This window comes from Nymphalis io, chromosome 1, assembly GCF_905147045.1.
Source record: "Nymphalis io chromosome 1, ilAglIoxx1.1, whole genome shotgun sequence".
In the NCBI taxonomy this organism is placed as follows: domain Eukaryota; kingdom Metazoa; phylum Arthropoda; class Insecta; order Lepidoptera; family Nymphalidae; genus Nymphalis; species Nymphalis io.
Window position 1 is genome coordinate 10,945,761 of NC_065888.1, and position 26,863 is coordinate 10,972,623.

A 26,863-nucleotide genomic window follows, 5' to 3' on the forward strand; every position below is an offset into this window, starting at 1 on the left:
TTCCTTCAAACGAGGCTTGAAGAGACATCCTGCGGGCCGGCAAGGCGGGGGCGGCTAGTGCAGAACATTATTTTCGACCGTACTGGTTGTCGCCGCGATTGAATTCTACTACCACTTACTATCAGGCGAAGAAGAGTCATTTGCCTTCTCGACAAATATAAAAAAATTAAAAATTATGGCTGCAGATTGACATCTTATTACGCAAAAGTTACTTTGTTAATATGATTTGCTTACAAGAACATGTTTTGTCTGATTGGTATAACATTAAATAATAAAACATATAATTAAATCTATAATTTGATTACATGTTTTCTGTATATTCCAGCTATATCAATGTTTATTTAACAACATAAAGAACTCGCTGTGGTACGAAAGATTTAATCGACTTGCCTATACGTTGCATTGCGGTAATTCAAAGACCAGCCATTCGTCATAAAGATAAATTATTTGGCTTTCTTTATAAATTCTTATACTTTTGACGGACCAAAAAGCAGTTGGGACCTTCATTAAGCTGATTTCAAAGAACTATTTATTGTGCATTACACAAAATTATTTTAATATAATGGAATAACCTTTGTTAAAATAAATGGGAATATTAAATAAAACAAAATAAAACATGGCAGTATATTTATTTTAGTATAAAAATTACAAAAAAAAAACTTAGTGCAATATTACAAATAAACACTTCCTATCGCTATTTACACTATAAAATAATTTTAACAGCTATTGTTAAGCAAAATGTAATTTCTTTCTTCGATGTAATTATTTAATAATAACTTATAATTACGGTCTATACCTACGGCATTATACCTACGGCATTATAACTACGGCATTATAATTATGGTATTATGACGTTACTTTGGATTTCTGCTTAAATTTATAACATAATTACTCTGATTATATTTATGATGAAACAAGATCATGTAAATTTATTTTCCGAAGTTATTTTAAAGTTATTTATATAAAAACTCAAAAGAAGTAATGGGTTAGCAATAAGCAAACTATGACATCATATGGTGTGACAGATTAATAGAGTACCATTTTTCTAATCTGTATAGAATAACTATAAGAATATCACTGGGTTGTCACTGTTGTCCCATGTAAATAATTCTCCAGGATAATATAGGTGATTTACCAGGTCTTGAGACAGAACGAAGTTTGGAAGGTTATTATAAGTACAATGCCTTTTACATATGTAAAAAAAAAATTAAGTCACCAATCTACAAGCAATAAATAAGTAGTGCTAATAATATTTACAAAGAATATCTAATCAATAATCTTAAACTATTCGACAGGGAATTGCAAATATAATTAATAACTTTGTCAATCGAACAGACTCCTAAGATTTAATAATACTTAATTTAGAAAAAAGTTAAAAAACGTTTTAATGAAACCTTTTTTAAATTCTTATAATATATTAATAATGTATAATTTGAAAGAAAGATGTTTAAACGACAATATTTTAAAGTAATTCATCTAATCGTAAAGGTTAATTTATATCATAAACAGATTCGACTCTTAATTTATTGTAGACTTATTCTACCAATAATATGCATTGCTTTATCACAGCTTATAATTATAATATAACAATATTTCTAATATTACTATAAAAATTATGACATGATTTGAAAGTCATAATTTGTTTTCGATATATCATCTAAAACTAGTTCAATAAAATTGAAAAGTAATAGCACATACTCGTATTCTTAAGCACCATGCAGACTTAAAATAAATTACATGCTAAACACTGAAACAATGAAATGAAAAATTTAAAACATTCGTAAGTGTAATTTTGTTGCCAGATTTATGTTAATTGAATGAAACTTATCTATATAACTTATAAGTAAATTTTATTTTTAAAAATTTAAAATGAATGGGGACGAAATTAATTGTTATTATTGTATCTTGAAAAATATTTAATTTATTGCAATTAAACAATAATACTTTTTTAAATACGTGTAGAGTACAAAATTATAAAATAAGAAATATAACCCAATCAAATAAAATTAGTGTGTATTTTATAAGTGAATCAATAATTATATAAAGAAGCTACTTTATATGTAAATATACTTATTTTAATTATTTATTAAATGATTAAATTCGAAAAATTTGTCCCATAGACAAAATCTAAAAAAGCAATAAAACAAAATTACCGACAAATCTGTTTTAATTTGTATTCTTGATTTTAATCCTAAAAGATTTCGACTAAGGAAACTGCTAATAACGTTATTTAAGTTACTTATGAGTACGATGAATTTATTCGAACGGTATTGAATAAAACTTTTTAATTAACTTTGCATTATTTTGCACTGGATTAATATTTGATATTCTTCCTGTTTTGCTTATCTAGTGTCGTGTTTAAGTTTTGTAGGTAGCTTATTGAGAAAATATTAACAACACACATATTAAAGAAAACCGTAGTTAGTTTTTTAAGGTGTATTCCTAAAGTACTTTAATAATCAAGCTTGGTTCTGGTGAAGTTGCTGATTATTTACTTGAATTTGTGTAAAATATTTATTCCGGAAATATAGAACTAATAAAGAAAATATTATTTTTGTAGTTAGTTTTCAACGTTTTGAATTGCAAACATTCAAATAAAGTGAATTATATACCTACTTGACATACATAGTAATTTTCGTAACGCCTTGCATTTTCCTGACGACTTCACTACTGCCAGCCAGAAATATTTTAAAAGTTTAGGGTTGGCCCCTTATAGCATGTTTGGTCCTTGTCATGTCTTAAAATCTTTATATACAAATCTTTATATAAAATTAACTTTAATATAATCACGTGTAGCAGTTGTCTTCATCAGCGTGGTCAGAACAGTCGATGGTACCGTCACATAGCTGAGCGAAAGTGATACACCGACCGTCCACACAGCGGAGCTCGCCGCTGGGACAGGGCGAAGCATGAGCGCTGTTATAGCCACCAGGCATGTCGATTGCGATGTCCATGGTATTGTTACTTTCTGGAGAGTCTATGGTTTCTTCGCGGTTCTCACGAGCCGCTTTCTGAAATGCATTTAATTTTTAAATCCTGTTTAAGTTTACATTTATATAAATGCTACTAGGAAGTGTAAATGTCTGGGGCTGTATTATATTTATAAGCTAGCGTTACCAGCGCCAGAGTGGAATTCAGCTTGTCACAAAAATCATTCAAAATTTGCCAACGTACATAATATCTACTTGAATTATATGTATTTAAATTATTAGGCAATAGAGGTAGTCTAAAATAAAATAAAAATAATGTTTTTGTTTTGGTATCTTGCAAATAGGCATATCAACTTGCAACTCAAAACGAGGTAATTTGAAAGCATAGACAGACTTCAATTTTATTGATTTGTAAATATTTATATACATTATACCAAAAAATTATCATAGTAATATTTAAGTAAGTAATATCCTGGGACATTTTTCACGGCCATCTGATCCCAAATTAAGCTTGTATAAAGCTTGTGCTATGGAAACCAGACAACTGATATACTACATATACTACTTTTTCTTTTGTAAATACATACTTATATAGATAATTACACCCAGACTCAGGACAAACAGACATGTTCATGCACACAAATGTCTGTCCTGGGTGGCAATCGAACCCACAACCTTCGGCGTGAAAGGCAAGTGTTCTACCAACCACGCCAACCGGCTCGTCAAATACAATAGTAATACTACATTGAACTTTCAGCTTAAATAATTATTAGTAAGAGACGCAAGACACGACGCAACATCTTAGACGCATCATCCTAGTATAATAGCTTAAAAAGTAAGTTTTACTTTTGATCTACATCTTCCATTTTCACTTCCAATAAGAAATAATTAAATTACAAGTACAATAAAGTATATAATAATTAAGATCAACTTGAAAGTATGAGCGTATTAAAAAACACTTTACGAGTGCCAAATTGAGTAATCATATCCTTTCAGAGCTTTTTTTTACTATCTTTATATAAATCTTACCCTCAACATAGCAGCTCCATCGATAACTTTTTCAAGTTTATTTACAGTTTTGTCCAACTTAGTTGATCCCGATAATTCAGTCGCTCGATTCATTGGTCTGAATTGTTGTTTTTTCGGTGCCTTTTTTTCGGTCTGTTCTTCATTTTTCTCTTTAACAACATCACCAAATAAACCCAGATCTTCCAAGTTAACGTTTTCCGGCGATTCGTCTAAATTACCTTTTTTTACATTTTTAGAATTAGGCTGGCCCGTTCTGTTTTGATGTGAAATTGTAGTAATTTTTTTCATTGGGTTAACACTTGTGTTTTCGTTATTTTCTTCTGAATCATGTTTTACTTCAAGTGGCTTAGGACGTTTATATGGGGTTAAACGTGACAGCGAAGGGCGCCGTGTGAAGTTACGCCTTAAACCATTGTTGCTGTCGCTAGTCATGAGTAATTCCTGACTGCTGTCAATATCTCCTGCTAACAATTAAGGTGCTAATATTAAAAATTAACAATATTATAAATGTGACAAGGTGTGTTGGGTGTTTAAAATTTAATCTCGCTCTGTTTAAAATTTAAAATGACTGGACGGATTTTAATAAAATTAGTGAAACATTTCAATTATCTGTTTTGAACATAAGATGTTAACAGTTTTTACGCTTAGCAAAGCGGGGAGATAATATCTTTTGAAAACTTTAATTAATATTGTAATTGGAATATATATACATATATATATTTTATTTTCTATTTTTTTTAATAAATAATTACTTAGTCAATTTATCATAGGTATACCATTACCAGGACTAGCATAGTTCCTATTCCCTGGAACATGCAGCCTATTTGGTTTGCGAACCGACGGTGCTGGAGCTGAACCAGCTAATTCTTCTCCAGGCTCCCCCACGTCCTCTTCGTAGCCTCCTTCAGCTCGAAGTCTTCCTCGACACAAGTCCCCTTGCTCATCCTCCCCACTAGGACAGTCCGCGTACCCATCACAGAGCCATCGTTTAGTGATGCACAGCCCGGAACTGCAGCTGGAAATAGCAATATTATTTTACTTTTAAGTTTAAAAATTAAGATTTTTTTGGTGGTAGGGCTTTGTGTAAGCCCATCTAGGTACAACCAGCTCCTTACATATTTAACCGCTAATTTTTTTTTTTTATAGAATAGGAAGGTGGACGAGCATATGGGCCACCTGATGGTAAGTGGTCACCAAACGCCCTTAGACATTGGCATTGTAAGAAATGTCAACCATCGCTTATAGCCAATGCGCCACCAACCTTGGGAACTAAGATTTTATGTCCCTTGTGCCTGTAATTACACTGGCTCACTCACCCTTCAAACCGGAACACAACAATATCAAGTATTGCTGTTTTGCGGTAGAATATCTGATGAGTGGGTAATAATAACTTGGTATTATTCTAGTTTGAGAGGTGAGTGAGTTACACTGGGTAACTACAGATACACGAGAAAGAACATCTTAGAACTCAAGGTACTATGCATTGACTATGTAAAGGTTATTTTTTCTTACAGTGCCGTGTTGATTGAGTTACAGTGGGCGATGTTGATTTTAATGTACATACCGTACCACAGTTATGCTTAACAAATAATCATTTTTAATAATTTTAAATGATTTGAAGAGGTACCTACTTAATTGAGGTAATATAGTAAAATGCTTTAAATTAATAGCAAACTGGTATGGCATTAAAAACATTTATGCGTGTGATACGATCGATTGATCGATATAAATAAATAATCTTGTGAGAATTTAAAAGGAGTGCAGTTGTTTAATTATTACCGATATTCGTTATTTTCGCAAGCCGAACAAGGCATCTCGTCTTCGCCACCAGGACAGTCTCTAGTTCCATCACAGATCCAGTCTCTTGGCACACAGGAACCGTCTCCACATGCAAGCTCACGAGAGAAGCAAGGAGCGCGAGCAGTTGCACAGTTGTTACTAGAGTACTGATTGCAAGCAAACATAGGTTGTAGATCCGCTGGCAACATTCCATCACAGCTGTCGACGATTGCTTAAAAAAATAATCATGATATTTTTTTTTAGTCTTTAATGTACTATAAGACACGTTTTTTTTAAAAAGTAATTAAAACTAGTAAATCCCGCAGCGTCAAATTCAATTTGTGACGAAAATTCATTCTGTCATTTTTAACGTACATAATGCCTATTTGAATTATACATGATACAAAATATTTAAATTATTAGGTAGCGTAACTAAGAATAAAATAAAAAATGTTGTTTTAGTTTTGGTAAATCAAGCAAATAGCCATATTAACTTTAAAAGAGGCAGTTATTTTGAAATCACAATCTTATTTGTATTATTTAAATAAAGAAAGTAGAACCAATTTCCATTAAATCAAACAATTAAAATTAGTGAGTAATAAAGCACACACCTTTGCAAAAGTTATAGCATGGCAGTTTCGGGGCGTATGGTGGTGGACTGCATTCTGGCTCGAGAAGTGAACAAGCAAAGTGTCTGACTCTTTGGCTGCAGTTCGTGCTGACAAGATATTGTATCTGTGGTAGCAAGGTTGTTACGTCCACCGTGCCAACGGTGGCGGGGGCTCCCGCCAAGTCATACGGCAGGACTCCACGGCATAGAGGTAGGCGAGTGGAACGACATTGAGGCACTGTAATATATAAAGGAAATATTATTTAAGTTACAGATATTTTTGGATAACGAAGTTATTTCTTCTTGAAAAAATTAATAATCGAATAATAGTTTAGCATCATATATTATTTATATAAGCGTTATATTATGTAAGCAAGCACTCAGTATGACTGTCTGACTGACTGTCTAACTGACTGTTAGTATATTAAAAAATTGTTTTTTTTCTCTATGAATATTTTTTTTAGTAAAATGTTTTTTGATAGTTTTAATATTTCTATATAGTCTTAAATTAAAACATTACAATTAAACATGTACAAAGAATAAAGAAAAGTGCAAACACATTTTATAGCTGTGAAAATACTGTGGAAATAAGCATTGGCTTACCTTTAACCGCAAGCCCCTTGGTCTGAATGTAGTAAAAGGTTTCAACTTACCATCGTAATTACCATTTATAGGATATTTTTTTGTGGTGGAGTCATCTCTGTCCCGCCATGTTGGAAGAGTTGGGGACACCCTTGTATTATAAAGTGAATTTTGAGTAGTGGACTTCATATTTTCTGCGTCTTCTATTGAAATACCGAAAAGTTTTGAATGACCTGAGGTAAATTTGACGTCACTGTTAACGGCAGGCCGACTGTAATATTCTTGCACTTCAGGAGGAACGTCAGGCTTAGGTTGGATGAGTTGCTTCATTTTTGTCGTATCAAATTGTGGTAAAGGCAGAGAAGATGGAGATACTTGGTGAATATGAATTTCTGGTTTGGAATATTTCATTGTATTTTTGTTTGCTTGTTGTTTAAGATAATTAGCTATATCGTTGGATGATTCTGCATGTGTGATGCTCTCTGTTATTAGTACACCTTCTGTACTCGTTGTAGTAATTGCGTTGCCATCTTTGAAATAAACAGCTAGAGGTTTTTCTGGTTTCTGAGTTATGTGTGGTTTTAATGTAGAATCGCTAGGTACAGTTGTAGTAACTTTGAGCAACTTGGGAGAACGAGAGCTTTCTGAATCTGCTTCTTCATTTCCATACTGAACTTCCGGAGCGATGTGGGTAGGAAACACAGGTGGTAGGGGTAGTTTTCTTTTCGGTAGTGTTTCCGTTACTATATCAACTATAGAAGATAAGTCATAATTGTTGTGGTCAGAATCGTAAAAGTCGATTTCCGGAGGATTTGAACCTGAATTTTTAAAGAATAGTGATCTTTTAGAAGAACTAATAAATAGCAGAGAAGCAAAAATGGAACAAATATTAAATAAAACATAATGAAATAACAAAAACATAAAAAACTAATACAGTGATTTATTGTCCGACACGACGTGTGTTAAATTATATAATATGTGCGAAGTGCTTTAAAGGAGTACGTAGATCATATCAATATTTTTTAAATAAACTGCTCAAAAGTTAAAAAAAATGCCAAATATATCAAACCTGGTGGTCGCGACTTTTCCGTTCCTGTTTGCAAAGTTGGTTTGATAGCCAGTTTGTTTTGGTTATTGTGTGATTGCGCCTCTGAAATACTTTCTTCCCAATATGTGGCATTGACTGTATCCGATTCAGCGTCCATATTAACTGAAATCATAAAATTCTCCATTCAAACATACATACATTCACCCAACTTGTTTTATTTTAATATAACTTCGAATTTTCTGGATACGTATTCAGAATATAATACACCAATACCTGCAACTTTGACATGGCTAAGCGACCCTACGTTATTCGAATGAGTTAGCACAAATAAGTATTACTAAATAGAATAAGTAATAGCTACGTAGAGTTGGGCCACAGTAACAGCCTCTTAATGTCCCACTGCTGGGCTAAGGCCTCCTCTCCCTTTTTGAGGAGAAGGTTTGGAGCTTATTCCACCACGCTGCTCCAATGCGGGTTGGTAGAATACACATGTGGCAGAATTTCAATGAAATTAGACACATGCAGGTTTCCTCACGATGTTTTCCTTCACCGTTAAAGCACGAGATGAATTATAAACACAAATTAAGCACATGAAAATTCAGTGGTGCTTGCCCGGGTTTGAACCCACGATCATCGGTTAAGATTCACGCGTTCTTACCACTAGGCCATCTCGGCTTGAGTTGGGCCAGCCACCAACCAAATAATTCATAACATCGGAAGTTAATTTCCTTTGGAAGTAAAATTAGTGCGTGTTCAATTAAAATCTGCCTTGTAATGTTTAATATGACTTGAGTGCTGTATTGTATAATTAGTATTGATAATTGAAGTCCAAAAATGTAAAGGTCGTAAGTTCAAAAACTATTCAGTTAATGAATTGCTTAATTTTTTCATTTTCATTTCGTGAGCAGCAATAAAGAAAAAGATTACGTTTGAAATTATTTTTATTAGATTGCGCCTGAATGTTATTTTTTTCTGTAGTTATGAAATAATTGCTTTGATATTATTAGCAGGAGTCGTTCAAAACACATGAAACGACCGTGTTACGTACACGGCCATTTATATACATTTCAGTATATAGTAACGTAGAAAAAATGTCAATAAGTAGATTCTTTATAATTAAATAAATATCTTTAAAAAATCTTGATGGGCCTTTCGTTATTAGCAATATACCAATTTCTCGATTGATAGATAGTATTTATTAGGCGTCACCATAGATATGTATAATATACATCTGTGGCGGTCACCTTTTCAAGTGCAAACAGTTAATCGTATTCGAATTGACGTAACTACACAGGAAGCATGAGGACGTGAGACAGTGAAAGCGGGGTTAAAGAAGTCACTAGCACGCCCCCGCAGCTACGCAAGATGAGATCGACCTAGTCATCATTAATCCTTATCAGTTACACAACTGTTTTAGAACGAAACGTATTCGATTTTTAAACGCATGTGCAACACTCACGATTATCATTTTCAATCTTGGTTTTCAACAATATTTATATGTAAATTTGTATGTGTATTTAATATTTATATTTGTATGTAAAGGTCGTTCGAAAGTTAATATCAAATATAATTAATATTTAATATATAAACGTTATAATAGCAATATTATTTTGCTTGACCTACTACACAATTAGGGTACAACTAAGCGAATATTATACATAAGAGCTATGGCGATTATAGCCGGACAATTCAGGTGTGAACCAATTACCCGTATGGTACGAGTGCATATTAAAATACGTGCTTGTTATTTTAATTGTATACAAATTGTTCTTATTCTAATATAATTTCGACGGAACATTTTTGAAAATTAATTTGTTTATACAAAAATTAGTTATTTTTTTTGTTTTGGCAAAAGTTCTTTGCCAAAACATAAAAAATAACTAAAAAAGTTGGACTTATCCAGAGGCCATTTGAAACTTAAGATATTATTACAGACTTGCAAACCGTTCTTCGCTAACATTGTATTCAGTTTGTGACGAAAATCTTTCCAGATATTTAAATTATCAGCTAGGAGTGGTAGTCTAAAATAAAAAAAAATATGGTTGTTTGGCTTTGCATTTGTAACGCATGTGTTTTAGACAAACAGTTGCTTTGGTTTTGGTAACTCGCTAAGAGCCGTATTTACGTGAAAAGAGACAGCTATTTTGAAAACGCAGAAAGAATCTTTAATTTTATTTTGTATGTATAGGTTTGTTGTTTTTGTGATTATAATTCATCTCGTGCTTAACGGTGAAGGAAAACATCGTGAGGAAACCTGCATGTGTCTAATTTCATTGAAATTCTGTCACATGTGTATTCTACCAACCCGCATTGGAGCAGCGTGGTGGAATAAGCTCCACAACCTTCTCCTCAAAAGGGAGAGGAGGCCTTAGCCCAGCAGTGGGACATTAACAGGCTGTTACTGTTACTGTATACAAAAAGGTTTACATTGAATAATCTTCGCAATAGTTATATTTATTTTTTATATCTTGTATGTAAAATTACCATATTACTGGTATATAGTATTATATATAGGTAAATTTAAAAACTATAATATAGTACCCTAGGCTAATTACGTTGTCAGTAATTTTGACGTCAGACGAAAATAAGTTAATTACTAAAACCTATGTAGGTAACTGTAACTGCAAACACCCTAAGGCTGAGTGTCAATGACTAACTAACATTATTATGCATTATATAATTGGTCAAATAAATACCCTTTTCTCGGGAACATGTTAATAACGATCATGTTGTGTTTGCATAGGTATTTAATTTTAATGAAACTTGTTAATTTAAAAAAGGAACGTGAAAGATATATTTTTTTAACTCGGGTACACTATTAAGGCCTTTTAATCTCGATCTGCTTAAAACATTAAGAAATGATATTAAGCCAACTAATATGGTTGATTTTGTATAGCGTTTTTTTTAAATTTCGTTTTAACTTTTATAAAAAGTATTATTTATTAGTATTATTTTTAATGAAAAGTGTTGAATTTACTAAATTAACGGTATCTTAATTTGTTTTAGGAAGGAACATTTTCAATATAACGATGACGTGTAAATCGATCAAATGGTGGTATGTTATCACTGTTACCAATAAATATTGCCACTCATTTCACAAATACACACAGTCATTACTCCACTAACCATAAAACCTAATATGCCTTCAGCTTGTCCAACCAATGAGACTATCGTTGGTTTTTCTAATGTTTAGCCTTAGAAAAACTGACTAGCCGGAGCACTCGGAACGTTTAATACAAAGTCTGGATATGTCTTGGTATAATTATAATAAATAAAATAACTTGAAATAGTTTAATTTGATAATTATTTTCTCTGTCTCATATCTAAATACTTATTAGTATGTACGGGTCTAATCTTTTATCAATGTTTGTATTAATTTTTAGCGTAGTTAAAGTCGAATATTTGAAATTTTTTTATTACACAGACTGTAATTTTAAACATGTTGTTACAATATTGTTAAAAAATGTATAAAAGAAAGTAAGTCAGAGGGCTTATTGTGTAAAATTCATGCATTATGTAGGCACGTTTTGCAAAGATGCACAATAGCTGTCGTGAGGTCAACTTTCATTTTCGACAATCCATTGCAAAAAGAGTCAATTCAAAGCATATTAAGGAGACATGTGGATTTCAGGTACGCAATCTCGTATGAACCATAAGCGAATATTTTGATTATAATTCTGCGGTTGCTTTCAAAATTGTTAATCCTTCGCGTGCTGGACGAGAAAGTGTCTGAATATTTATGAACAGATCAAAGGCTTGGTAAATTGTCCATAGGTAACAAAGTATATATATGAGAAAGACTATAATTGGTTAGAAAGTTATTTACGACCCTCCCGCGCTGTTGTCCTGTAATTATCGTATTTTACCAGTTATATTAGCCGATAAACGATGTCGCAGGCAATTTTTTGGCTAATTGGTTTTAAAAGCTCACAAAAACATCGCGTATAGTTGAAGAGAGAAGATAAAGATAATACGGACAATAATTATCTCGGTCGCTTTTGGCTATCATATTACTTTCAACGTTAATGTGTATGTGCTGAAAATGTCACAAAAGCATATTTTTATATTCTTAATTTTAATGGGGTTGGTTCGTATTTGCAAGTTGGCAGATTAAATTCTTTATTTGATAGTGATATTTCATGGAACATGTTGAATTTAGAAGATAAGCGTTACCTACTCTCTAAACATTGTAATTACATAAGAGTAGAAGATTTACTAAATAAAGGAGTCTTTTGTATTACGTGTATGAAGAAATAAAATTTTATTGAAACACTTTCACACGTATCATTACTTTTTACAGTGTAATAAATACCAATAGTTATAGCACATAAAATTGATAATTAACTTGAATTTAATGGAAAAGCTGGCAAAGGTTACAGAAGGCCTGAACTCTGAGGTACACACGTTGACAGACCGACGCAAAAAGGCGTTCAACTAAATTTCGGTAACATTTTATAGCAGCTGTTAAGTATATCTTTTATTTTAATATTTAAATACGATAATACTACGAGAAGCGATAAGAAATACATAAAAATATGGTGCATGTTTTTCTCGTATTTATTTGTTGTTTTATTTTGTCAAACACCTAACAGAGTGAAAGTTAAGAAACGGCTATGTTAACTTCAAGTTGTTACCAAATGTATAGGTCCTAATATTTAATCATTTGTATGACAGCACGGCATCATTTACTTGGTGGTAGGGCTTGTATAAGACCATTTGGGTGGATACAAACCACTCATAACATATAATATTGAGAAACTGCAATACTGAGTATTGTTGCATTTTGGTTTGGAGAACGAATGAGACAGTGTAACAAGGCAAAAGGGATATAACGCCTTAGTTCTTAGTAGCATGGATAATATTTCTTATAGTGGGTTGTGGTGACTAGTTACCATTAGGTGGCCCATTTGCCAGACTTCAATTTCTCATTTAGTCATTCTGCCTAACTATTAAAAAAAACTATAAAACCAGTAGTATTTATGATTGGTATCGAAAATGTTACATCAACAGATTTGTTAAGTGTGATTTGTTGTGTATTTCTTTAATAGTAAAGCAATTTTTAACAACAATTAAAAGGCAAATTGTAACGAAAGATAACGAATGTACAGAAATATTTATAAAATTGGTGAAAGTAATTGGAAGTTACTATATTTACAATAGAATTGTATAACAGTTGAAGATAAGACGTGAACCATTAAAGATTATTTTTATTGTATTTATTGCAATAGTAATTTTAATAGGTAAAAAACTAATAAAAATGTAGATCATCATTAAATATAATCAACTTATAATGTTTATGTACTTAACAAATGAAAAATAACTACCAAAAAAGTTAAGTTAAAATATGTGAAAATTTATGACTTAAAATAAAAATACAATAAACATAACCCTAATGTATATATTTTTTATATTAATACCTGGCATGAGGAAATAAACGAAAACTGCAAGCGCGATGCAAACGGTAAACAGCGCGAGCGGCCATCGCAGCACACGTAACGCCCGGACCAGTTGGTTTGAGACGGCGCCACTGTCATTCGCCACGCGATATAAGCTGTCTGGATGCGAACCCTGCAACAAACATTTATCATATACATATACAACCAATTTTGTTAAGTTAATAAATAAAAATACTGAACATATAGAATTTTGTGTCAAAGGAAGAAAGGATGATTAATTCTTTTTTAATATCATAAGCATTTATATTTTAAATAAGTAATTTTCTTTAATAACACTGTTTTTTAGTTTTTCAATAAACAGTGAGTGTAGTACCCTGTTTTTTATTTATTGTTGTAATGTTTCTGTCACCATCGGGCCTGAAAGAGATATCAGTCTCTGTCTGTGTGCTAAGAAGATATTGTAAATTTGTGTATAAACTTTACAATTAAAGCTCGAATTACACTTACACTCCGAAGTTGCCATGCCGCGACATGTTTGCCTAACTCCTAAACCATATTTGATTATATTAGTTTGTCTTATGCTGCGTGTGACGTGTGTTATGTTGAATGAGGGATTGACCCCTCCTTAATATCAAAAATCAAAATCCTTTCCAATTTACCTTTCGTAAATACCTCTACATACGAAACAAAGATCTCCTACAAATGTAATATTTCTATGTCTTATAATTTTAACTTGTCACTGTACGTTGATAGTACGTCGGTCGGGTTATTTACTTATACATATATAGATGATCAATAAATAATTATTGCACTCTTTATGGCTAGGAAATTAATAAGCATGTTAATCTCAAGTAGAATGATTATTATAAACTTTTCCAAAAAAAGAAAACAAGTGTCATATCCAAAATGTAAATATTTGTTCTCATTTGATAAAAACTTATGGTGTTAAATTATAGGTCGGAAAACATCAAACCGATATTACCATTAGAAGCGTGAAATATCTAATTCATATAAATTACTGTATTTATTTAAAACATCTTATTAACGTCTTAATCAAATTGTGTTACGTAATGAAGAGTTATGGTATCAGAATGGAATGTTATGTTCGCTCGTTAATTTTTGATAACAAACAAATTTAATTACGTTAAAATTAATGAATTATATAGGCAGAACTGTTATATATATTTTATGAGATATAAACTGTTAATACTTCTTTATTGTAGAATAAAATTTAAATTTAATTCGATAAATATTTTGGTCGACAAGGTAGTTATGTCACAACGAAGCTATTAAGTTAATGGAACCCAGAATAATTTATTCGGATTTTAAGACTATAATGGTGTGTGATTTAAGGTAGAGGTGACACATCGACGGGATGGCCCCTGACCTTAGAGAAAGCTGACGAAGTCTCCCCAGTTTCATCGTAACACTGGTTTTATGAGTTTTTGATTTTTCTTAGTATATTTATACTAAATAAAGAGCTCATAAATATACAATAAAAGTCTGGTGTATTGTAGATGATGTGGTAATAATCAATTCAACTACAGCGACTAGGTTTGCGTGACTAACACCTAATGACATCGCAAGCTATTTAGTAGATTATGTCAGTTTCTTTAGACGGCTTAACGTAAAATATTGTAAACGATTTGTACTTTGTGTTCGTTTTGTGCGTATATTTTTTTTACTTTTGACTGCCTCGTTCGTCTAGTGGTTTGATGTAAGGCCGCAGACCCGAAGGTCCTGGGTTCAATTCCCAGGTCGGGGCAGTAAAAAGTTATTAGATTTTTCTGTTAGAAAATTCTCAGTTGCTGCCCGGAATCTGGAAGTTGGAGTGTGTACACTCTCGTGCCGGAAAGTACGTAAAGCCGTTGGTCCTGCGCCTGAACTCTTTCCGGTCGTGTCGGATTGCCGTCCCATCGGATTATCAGAGTGAAGGAAGAGAGAGAGTGCACCTGTGTTAGCGCACACACTTGTGCACTATAATATCTCCTGCGTAGTTGGCTAATCTCTCTTGAGATTAGCCGCCGTGGCCAAAATCGGTCTGGAGGACATTATATTTTTTCAATATTTAAACAAGTAAATAACGTAAATATTTTATATTCTACATTTGATGGTTTTATTTGTAGAGCTTAATCCGTGCCAACTTTGTTTGGTTTAACATTTAGTAACAGCATTCTTACTATGTTGAAAAAAATATCTCGATAATGATAAACATTTTACTTTGATTATTTTTATTTTGGTTTTCTTGAACCTTATAAGATGGCTTGCTGCTACATTATATTTTTGATGGAATACCTATGTATCTTTTTCTATTATTAATTAAAAGTCAACGTTTTGAATGTAATTCGACAACAATGAAATGAGTACTGACAACTCAGGGTGAGTTGTTAGGAAGGAGTTTTTAGAAAATGAGATAAATTTTTTTCAACTTACAATTCTGGAACAATTGTTTTCAATCGACTTCAAACATAGAAGATATTCTCAATTCGTTTTTTGTTAATGTTATAATGAATTAACCTCGTTTGTCCAGATCAATAAGTCTTGAGTTTGAATATTGAGTGGGTAAATAGATATTAGTTATAAAGTTGGCAGCATATTCTTGTTTCGGTGTTCCTGGTTTTTTTATACGCAGTGAAATATGTAGAGGGCATGAGCCTCTGCATAGGCCTGAACTAATCGATGCAAACCGAAAATAGTTCCAAATCGTTCTATCTGGCTATGACAATAATGGAAACCTTACTTAAGTCTTAACTTAGTTTTCACTTTACCACAATCGAATTGAAATGTAATCGTTGCTGTTTAACAAATTATAGAAAAAATTCTATAATCGGAAACGTGTTATAACTATTATAAATTAGTAGAATTTACCACCAGGACGACGTCATTACGTCACGGTTATGGGTTTCATTAAAATCCATCAATAGTTTCACGTTATGCATACAGATAAAACTTTCAGAACGTTATGTTTTTAGTTCCACTGGCACCAATGGCGGTTTGACATTTCACATAATACATCTTACTCTTTAATTACATCCGTGTATGCGTAATAATGTAGTATGTGTTTTATATTTATAGATAGACCATCGATATGTACGTGGTACGCAATATATTTTCCTTCTAATATATATACATATCTTAAACAAGTTTCGTTATTAATAATCCATATTAGGCACGCGTGAAGGTAAATTATCCTAAGAAATAATTAATTGAAAATTTAGTTTATGCGTACTAGATACTTTATATTTGTAAACGACTAAGCTGCAACCCTTTTATTATAGTTTATACGTCGTAACTAAGCCTAATTTACATAATCAATTTAGTTTAACACAATACATACCGGATACTCATATATATTTAATAGCAGTAGATTTAAATTACTTCGAGTAAATACTTACTTAAACTGTCAATTATTTTAGGTAATTCAATTTGTTTCCACGAATATACAATTCTGAATGTACCCCAGTTTATATTAAAATAAACTGTACTTCGAAATGTGTATTTGCATTGATTTTAACTTACCATTTGACTATAATAGTATTCCTAGGATGAAATCCCTAGGAATACTAAAAAATGTCTATGTTGAGTGGTCCCCAGAGTCGAATCTTTTGTCAATGGTTTTTTATGTTCCTATTATTTTGTATATGATTGTATGATTATATGACCTTATATATAGTACCTGTGTATAGTTATATTAGTATATAATTATATTCGTGAACTTGAAGGTCGTTATCGTCTCTCTTAACACAACACACTGAAATAATTTCATCATACCCCGTATTGCATTTTTTATTATTAATTTTTTTATTAAATTCAATGTACCTATGTATATTACTAAAATAAGTAATATAATATATGTCTAAAGCTGATGACTAATGCATTGGATGCAATATTCATTTTCACGGAAGCAGCGGAAAATGTGTTAAAACTTTTCAACTAATGTTTACATGCCCGTTTTATATATGTAAACAGTACATAAACTAATACTTTGATAAGCTTAATCCGTATGTACTAGTTAGAGTCAAAGAAACATATATATTTTTTACCTCTATATTGATTTTAATTTCCACAACTAATATTATTTGGAGTTATTGTTCATGTAAAATGAAATATGGACGCATTGATTACAATGTAGAATCAAACTGTATTGTTTAAGAAAATTAAGAAAACATGTAACAATTCATGCTGACATATATATATATATGTTACGCAACTTACGTTGTACCCTACCTTTGCCGCAAATGTCTTCACTTCACGCGGCTTCGCGAAGTATTTGTCGAGCTTCGTATCATAACCCTGAATATCGTTAGCGTTCGGAAGTTGTGGAGATCTGACCCGATAAGTACCATATTGTTCACCGTGCTCAGATATCGTTGGTAAATTAGGTGAGCTGCAACTGCTACTGGAGCGCGAATACGCGTAGTTTACTGACCCATCGGCTGGATTCTTAGGCTTCTTTGTAAAAGCATGCCGTTTTGGTGGTTCTTCGAGCTTCAAATCGTACGTTTCGAATTTTTCCGTAACGAAGTTTTCTTCAACATCTGTCGTTGGGACGTAACGTAAAAGCCTCGGTTCCTTTATTTTCTTCTCGTATTTAACGGCATCTGTCTCATTGTCTAGCTCAGCTACATTACGTGAATGCCTTTCATTAGCAGATGTAGCTTTGTTTGCTTTTCTCTTAGTTTTTCTTTCAGCCGTGCGTGTTTGAACGTGATCGCTCACAATCTCTGAATCTGAGGACGGTCTGTCCCCATATAACACGTAATTACCGTTAACCATGTTGTAAAAAATGTTTATTGTCCGATTTCCAATAATTATAGAACACTTGAATAATTTCTTGTTTTTAACCCATAGTTATCTTTTCTTATATCATTATCAACGGAAATGCTGTTGTTGGTTGGTTGTATATAAATTCCCACAAGCTCTAGCACGATAAAACCTGTTCAAGAAGTCTGGCAATGAATGAAGTGCCATTTGCGAATGTGGCTTGTTTGTTTATTTTTATCGTGTTATGATTTTAAATGATGTAGCAAATTCTTAAGTAGTAATTTGTGCAATGTTAAAACAGTACACATGCGAAAAGTAAACGTAAACCATTATTCAGTCCTCATTAAAACGTAAATCGTCGCTCAAAAAATTAAATATTTTACTGTTAATTTCAAAGTTATTACGAAAATATTTCGTTTTATAATTAGTATTATTATTAAAACAATATCTTATTTAGCCATACATAACAATTCGTTAATAAATCATATTTTATAATTACTCTGTATTTTTAAAAAATCTCACCGATCATAGGCAAACAAATGAAGTACTTCGAAACAAATAATGAGAACATTCGCAATGTTGTAAATGCAAGTACTCAATAGATAACATTCGAAGCGTTATGTCGACCATTATTGTTTTGACGCGGTTCCCGCGCTTTTTGTCCTCTTTACGCGGGAACGTTCTCAGTAAAGCGCGTGCGCGACAATGGAGGCCTACCAGGCAACGAGAGTGAATTGGACGCGATTGTGCAACGACCAGGGCGTTTTATGCAACTGATGCAGCAGATCTGATATCTTAGGTCATTTGTACTTTAACTATTTCCTGATCATAATCTGTTCCCATCAACTCCTGCATTACATAACAATCGGCGTGATTAATGTTTATATTGAGGATGCACTTACATTAACTACATATATTATATAAGTCTTACTGTAGTACTAAAAGTTAAGTTTTTGAAATAAATATCGCAAACATTTGTGTCAAATATTGTACGAAATTCTTGCGTTTTTCGATGAAGTGGATAAATGTGTTCTTACATTGTATATTTACAATTTTCCCACGTTTCAACAAAGTCTCATTCATGGGATTTATTCAAACAACCATAAATGACTTAATTGAAATACATTATACTCTTAAAAACTGTCGAAAATATTCGCACTTTGTAAGTATTATACGAATATAAAATAAAGCATACAATAATAAAATAAAAAGTTAATTTCCTTACGATAATCTTCACTTTGAACATCATCAATTGATGGGCAATGCGGAATGATATGTAAATTGCGTATAAAGACCATAATTACGGCTGATGCCTCGAGTACAACCATTAATGTTTGCAACATTAAGTTTCACTTAACTACGCGTCGCTTTTGACCGATGTATTTGTTTCAGTTTAGTAACCATAGTTTTGCACTTGTAAGGCACGTAATCAATTTCAAATACCTTAATATAATTATGAAACCTTAGACCTACAAATCAAGTAATCGCTTGCATTGTGCTGGGTCGAAATAACAAACGTAGTCCTTGAACTATGTGTGCAGTAAGCTTGCTGTATTTGGCAAACGTTATAATATTATTAGAATGCACATTTGCGCTTCAAGCCATGTACTGGAAACGTACAAGTTTTGAATACGTTACAGTAATCTCTGTCAGGTATTGTAATCTTGCTAGATCTTTAGTTTCTACACAGCACACACATAAATTTTACTTAACTATTGCTAAGCCTTTATTTGAACTTTTAATATGTAAATAGAGCTAATAATATGTTAGAAGGTTCTTTCTTTGTCAGTACTTAACTTTTTTTTATTATATTTTTATCAAACGGCATGATTTTCGTATCTTTATCTTTTTTGGATGGCATATGAGACAGCAATTTTGACATTTACAACAAAGCATTAAGTGTACTTTATGAGTTATAATATGTTTTATAAAAAGTTATGCGCGTTGTTACTTAAAAAAGACGACAGCAATATAATTAGTTTAATACATTTTAATAGCGATGAAAAGTAAATAAGTAACGTTATTCAGTGATCCATTGTTAGTCTGTTAGACAGTATCGGGGGTTCTCACAAACTATGCTGACGCGAGAACCAATCAAAGTGGCTACTGCGATAACCAGTCGTCGACGATCATTACAAAATTATGTATACACGTCTCAGTGATGATAGCAAGTCTCATTATGGTCGCTAAGGCATCAAAATGCATATCGCACATTGCAGTTTGACGGTCTAATTCTAATACGGTAATGAGTGCTGCCGTCAAATAAAATCGTAACGCGTAGCGGTAAGCCGGTAGCTGCCAGACAGTAACATCGTTTCGCTCGGACGGACACCGCGGCCGCATGCACGCATAAATCTCAATACCAATAAAGTCAGTTACAATTATAATACTAGTACGTTTTACTTTAACAACTTTATTAATATTATAAGTTTAGAACATTCGAGTAAAATCTATATTAAAGGTTGAACAATATTTTATAGTACTACTACATGATCTAAACAAAATGACAATTGTGAACTATTTTTTATTTAATATAAGCAGGTAGACTTGCAAATTGTGTGACCATCACCTGATGGTTGTGCTCACAACTCACAACCCATTGTCATTAGCACTGTAATTAGAAAAAGTTGCCGTCCCTTACTTCGCCAATGCGCCACCAACTTTAGGAACTAAGATGTTATATCCGTTGTGCCCATCAAACTGGAACAACAATATTTAGTAATGCTGTTTCGCGGTAGTATATCGCGGTACTTATAGTGGATGGCACGTACCCAGATGGGCTTGCACGAAGCCACCACATTATTTCTCGCCAATAATCATTGAGGCTAGTATTTTTTAGTATCTAAAAAGATTTTTAGAATCCAAAATCGAACGGAACGAATTCCTTTCATGGACTTCAGGTAAGTAAAGTAGAGTCGCTTCCTTAGTGGTTATGTTATTCGTTGTAATTAATAACGGCAATACGGAGATAAAAACATTTATTAACATGACTATTCTCGTGTTTACAGATTCTATCTTACGACTGTATTAATTAATTGCTCCTTTATGACTTAATTTAAATACTGAATAAAATCACCACGGTTATCATGAGAGCATAACAGTTAAAATGATTTATAAATTTTTTATAGTAATTGAAGTGTCACAACTGTCATTATTAAAGATTCTTTTAAGTTAAACACATTATCTGCGTTTCTTAAATTGCTACATATACATTTCATAAATGGACAAAATTTAGTAGTCATCTATTTATTTTTATATCTTTACTACGCAGTCCGGTTTGCGTAGACGAGTTCTCTCTAAATTACAGAACATCGTACTAAGTTGTTTGTTAAAATAAGTCCTTAATTAGGGTAACAACTGGGTGTTTTGGTTGAAATGTTCGATTAAATTTTGCAATAAGTACAATTTACAACATACTCCATCGGCGCTTCACTGCGCAAACATTTTTGCACGAGTATACGCAAAGTGACATTTGAGTGTTTAGCCTATCTTCAATAAAATAAATTCATATTAAAATTAAATGTTGTTATTCTCTTCAATAATATGTTCGTATTTTGCGCTTTACCAATTAAATTTAGCAACATAACGAAACAACAGTTTTCCCACAGAATCAAGCTGCAATAGGTTAAAGGTAGCAAGATCGACATGTTGCTCGAAATACTATATACGGTGAGTGGCCTTTTGCGGTGACCACTCATAAATGTTAATAGTGTTTACTATTTTGAGAATTATATATGTTATCGATAACATTGTTTGCTTTTTATTTATCTACATGATAAAGATGTAAAAAATGTCATTGTAGAATTCGCAGTTCGAGGCAATTGCTATGATTTGCTTATTACACACCTCGAACGCGAAAAGGATTGTTAGTGCTTTATTTTGGTCCTTTTATCACTCTAATTATTTAAATAAGAAGTTCATTTAAACATTTTTTTAAATCTTAAAATATTTAACAACTAAATAAAGACTGAAAAATATATAAAAAAGTCATTTTAATGTCATATTTGAAGAGAAACAATCGATAATTACTCCGTACTACATGCGACGTACAAATTAAAGTTTTCAATAAATAATAGCAGCAAGAAATTGTACATACTGACAGCTGTTAATAATAATTGCAGTTAGGTTTAATTAATATTCAGCGAGTTATCAGAGCATTGAACTGTGACATTAGTGCCTACACCGACCGACCGTTAGTGATTAGGATTTCAGGGGAAAATCATCGGCCGTTGACTCTACTTTCAACAATTATTGATAAATTGTCACCTTGAATAAAATTTGTATATTTATTATTTTTTACAAAACCATTTATTAATTTGGTCATAGTCTGAAATTTTTTAACTAATCTTTCTTTTTAATTTTTATTTACTATTATTCTGCTATGTATTTTTGATTTAATTATTTGTGAAGACTTGGTTTGAATGAAGAATTGATATGTTTTTTTTAATGTGATAATAATTTTTGTATATGTCATAACTTCCTTAGATATTTCTATGTTTATCTTCCTTAGATTAAATAAACAAATAAATAAAATTGTACATTGAATTTATATTTGAATATTTTAGTTTTTAATCTTTAAAGTTTGTAAAAAGATACTGTACAACATTATATAATTACTATTGCTATTTATTTATCAGTACATTAAAAAGAGTTTTATATCAATTTAAAGTTATATATATATCGAATTTCTAGAAAACAGTAGAAACCACTATCAAAAATATTATTTAAGCACTTTTATACAGTAAATATTTAAAAATAATTTGCTTAGTTACGAAAAATTTAATATTAAATATAAAATAATTATTTTGTGGTCTGTTATTCGATATATATTTTTTTTAATTTGTTGTTATTTTTTTAATATTCGAATTAATTGTTTTTTCCTTTATTTGATTATCAGATATTATTTAAGTCGAGAGAATGGTCGCGCTATCATATACGTCGCACACATATATTTGAATCCGGAATTTTCTTGTTATCGTGGTCGTTTATCGACAAAATATAAATAACATTATGCATTAATTTTAGCTGTAGATGGTATTTATATAAAATGAATAACGTAAAAGGCCTTATAAGCATATCGTGTTTGTTTACTTTACGAGATCAAGTAACTTTAAAGATTAAAATTTTACGATAGTGTATCTCCTAAAATTAATTTTTGCACACACTTAAATATGGAAACGTCCGATTTATTATATAAATAAAAAGAACATTTACTAAAAGAAGTACATGATTATACTTATTCTTATAAACTTCGTTTTTTTTATTGAACAAGAAAATCCTTTTCTATAAGATAAATGCTAAATGTAATAAAATGCAATTACAGTTAAGAGATCAATTAACAGGAATTGATTTAGACATAAAACCAATAAGCCACATTCAGCAAGTGCACAAACACTACACAACACAATAATAAAAGCATATTTTTAACACATTTCCCACAAGACCACATACACGTATCTAATTTTCAGTTCAACACCTGCCTCAATTAGCAAAGAAATCGCATGAGGAGTTGCTAGTATGGGGCTGCGCGTACGACTGCCAGATGACAGTTCGTTTCACCACCACATTGTCGACAACGGTGGTACCCTGAGAATATTTTACGCAACCCATTATATCCAGAAGACTGATAATTTTGGTTGTTTCACAGCACTCAGTGAACCGATTTGTAATCGTTGAACATTCACATACCTCTACATTTTTATTGCGGTAAACTCTGACCTTGTCTTTAAACATAGATTTTACGTCAAAATATTACAAATTATTAAATAAAATATAGGAATATAATATATATTCAAAGGTTTAATACTTAATTTTAAATCCACGTGTACATTATACATTGTAATAATATGATGAATACGATTTTTTTGCAAATTATATATTCATTTTTATTATTAATTTTTTTATAAAAACCAACATTAATAATATTTATTGAACGAAAACTAACATTCGTCAGAAGCGGATTGAATGGATTTCATTATCTGAAATGCATTCTTTGTTCAATTGATCAAATATAAGACTTAAAAATGCAATTGTTTAGACTTCAATCTTCAAAACATGGACATTTTGGTGTTTTATATATCACGCAAATATTAAAGTACATAGCTAGGATATTTTTTTGTATGAATGTATAATAGTATAATAACGTTTTAGTGTCAAACTATAAAAAATGTTCTTTTATTTAATTACCTTGTCTACTACAAGCGCTACAATTTTTTTTATTGTAACGATGTGTAAAAAGTAATTGCAGCATCAACAACATTGCTTAATTATTGTAAAGTACCTACGTATGCTTATTTCCTTGAGCGGACCCGAAGAGCGTTCTAGTTCTCATAATGTAAGCGACCTACGCGTATCCACTGTTGCTATCCGGATAACTAAAGACGGATCAGCTCATTTATATTAATTACTATTTTGTTCTTTAATATTTTTTTGGTTTAATCAAGCAAGGATGCTAATGTTATTCAATTATTATTTATAAGTATATATGATTATGGTTCATACTTAAAATGCCTTCGAAATATATTTTTTTCTTAAATTCCAAGCCGCAATAAATCTTCAATTTTATGAAATTAGTTGAGACTTTTGTTTCGAGTCATGATAATGCTAAAGCTATTTATTGAGTATTTATCTAAACCATAACTATCTCCGATCAATCGATTCCCTCTTATGGAAAGTATTTTTTTAAATAGCTTATATTTATTTAAGAATAAATCTTTCTTTACCATAATTGAACAGAGTGTTTAGCGGTATATGTGTAACATATTTTGCAAATAAATAAACGAGTTTATGCAATAGGAATAGAGGAGGATATTTTGATACGGTATATTTTTCTAATTGAATAAATATGTATTAAAATTAGTTTAAGATTGTTAAGATGACTATAGCTGGCGCTGGCTATAAAAGATTAAGACCGAATCAATTAATTTTACTAATGGTGACTAATTCTATTACGTACGTATATATATTGACTATATACGTCCAATTGATTAATGAAGGATATAACTAAAATCCTCATTTTCCTATGTCACTGAATTTTCCTATAGGTGTTAAACTTGTGGTAAACGCAACAAACCTGCTTTTTTCAAGTTATAAAGTGTCACATACCACATTTATATGAACTTAAATTTATTTTGCCCGCGGCTTCGCCCTCGTGTGTGGAGAGAGGATCCTATGACCTTTTCTGTACCCCTGACAACGTGTATGCGAAATTTCATGATGATCGCTCAGCAGGTAGTTAAGACGTGAACAAACAAACAAAATATTTCGCGTTTATAATATTAGTAAGGATATTTATTTACAAATGTTTTTTTTATGGTTAATGCTACTCCGTTTCTTTCCCTTCTTTGACTAATAAAGTAAAGAAAACAATACTTTTAAAACACATGTACAAACATGTCGATGAAAGAAAAAACGTGTATATAACGTATCGTCGTTTTGTATGAAAACGCGTTGAATTAATCACATGCTTACACCGCTTCTATTGTAGCACTTCAATAAAACAACTAAACCATTCATTCACTTGTGAGTACTAACGGTCTACCAGCAAGCTAACAGAATAATGCAATCGGTGCAATTGTTGAGAACTGTAAAGAGAGGATTTCAGTATTAGTACAGAAGATAACTTTATTCTATAGTTTTAATTAAGTTGACATTTACAAAACACTCAACGCAACAGGAAAACAACAGTTAGCTTAAATTACTAGGTACGTCTGCTTCGATGTCGTTGAACAACATTCTCATTCCTATTTATATATAATATTAACCTGATCCGATATGCTGTTAGATCACAGGTTGAACCAGGTAGGCACCATAAAATTGTCATGTGGTTAATAATTGTTTAAAATTTATATCGTCCTCACCGGTAAAGGAAAATATGACGAAGAACCCTGCAGCAAGCTTTTTTGGTGAAGCCTTCTCTCTACTAATGTCTGATCTGGATTAATAGAATGATTGAGGATTTTAACGAATGCATATATTATATTGTATAAAAGTAAAGTAAAAGCACTTCCAACGTACCGTGTTACAGGCTTTTACTTTAAATGTGTGCAATAGCAGCAGTTAAGGCATCCATCATCATCTACATTTCTACCACGTGGTGGAAATGGAGAGCTAGTAAAGTAAAGTAACTTTTACATAATATTAACATTCGTTAAATTTCTCAACTATTCTATGAGGCCAGATCAGATTTTTTTCTTCTAAAATTATATCAACTATTTTTTTTTGTATAATAACTATAAACATTCATCATTACAATTTTGCGTCATGAAATGGCAAGTCAATTGAAACTAGAGACAAACAAAGGATTACGTAAAGTTGTCGAACGTTACCATCTCATGTTTAAGACAAACGTGTAATCAAGTTTCACGCCAATTAATCTTACGAGGCTGTTTATCATTGCAGCGCATCCATTTATTATCTGTGATGCGAGTAACTGGTTCTGTTATATTACCTAACTGGATAGACGAGAGCTTTGCTTAACCCGTAAGTAAATTCACGTCATTTTTAATATGATATATTATTGTGAAATATATACTAGTTTTTTGTGAATTTGATTTCTTGAATTATCTGTGGGATTACATAATGGTAAAAAAAACAAATGCAGCTCAGTATATTTGACAAGAGAGAAATATATTTGCGTAAGTATAATTGTTTTACTCAATCGCTATGTATTAAATGATTTCTTTAAATATTATTTACGGTTGTGCTATGTTACACGGCTTATATT

General features: G+C 31.6%; 1 protein-coding gene across 1 annotated transcript; it reads right to left on the reverse strand.

Moving 5' to 3' along the window:
- Window positions 1-624: 624 nt before the first annotated feature.
- On the reverse strand, window positions 625-18,150 carry LOC126777041 (uncharacterized). Its single transcript, XM_050499929.1, has 10 exons — window positions 17,602-18,150; window positions 13,396-13,546; window positions 8,000-8,140; window positions 7,002-7,748; window positions 6,350-6,586; window positions 5,739-5,970; window positions 4,742-4,974; window positions 3,960-4,423; window positions 2,617-3,011; window positions 625-1,747 (listed from the first exon to the last, which is right to left on the reverse strand). Exons 1-9 carry the CDS (start codon window positions 18,148-18,150, stop codon window positions 2,787-2,789), a joined length of 2,979 nt encoding a protein of 992 aa, XP_050355886.1. The 3' UTR covers window positions 625-1,747; window positions 2,617-2,786.
- Window positions 18,151-26,863: the final 8,713 nt, after the last annotated feature.

Bases quoted from the DNA above. Each gene is read 5' to 3' on its own strand.
- LOC126777041 (XM_050499929.1), bottom strand. From the start codon at position 18,150: ATGGTTAACGGTAATTACGTGTTATATGGGGACAGACCGTCCTCAGAT. The intron at 13,547-17,601 runs GTAGGGTACAAC...TGTTTGTTGCAG, and splicing joins TGAAGACATTTGCGGCAAAG to GGTTCGCATCCAGACAGCTT. The intron at 3,012-3,959 runs GTAAGATTTATA...AATGCATTTCAG, and splicing joins ATGGAGCTGCTATGTTGAGG to AAAGCGGCTCGTGAGAACCG.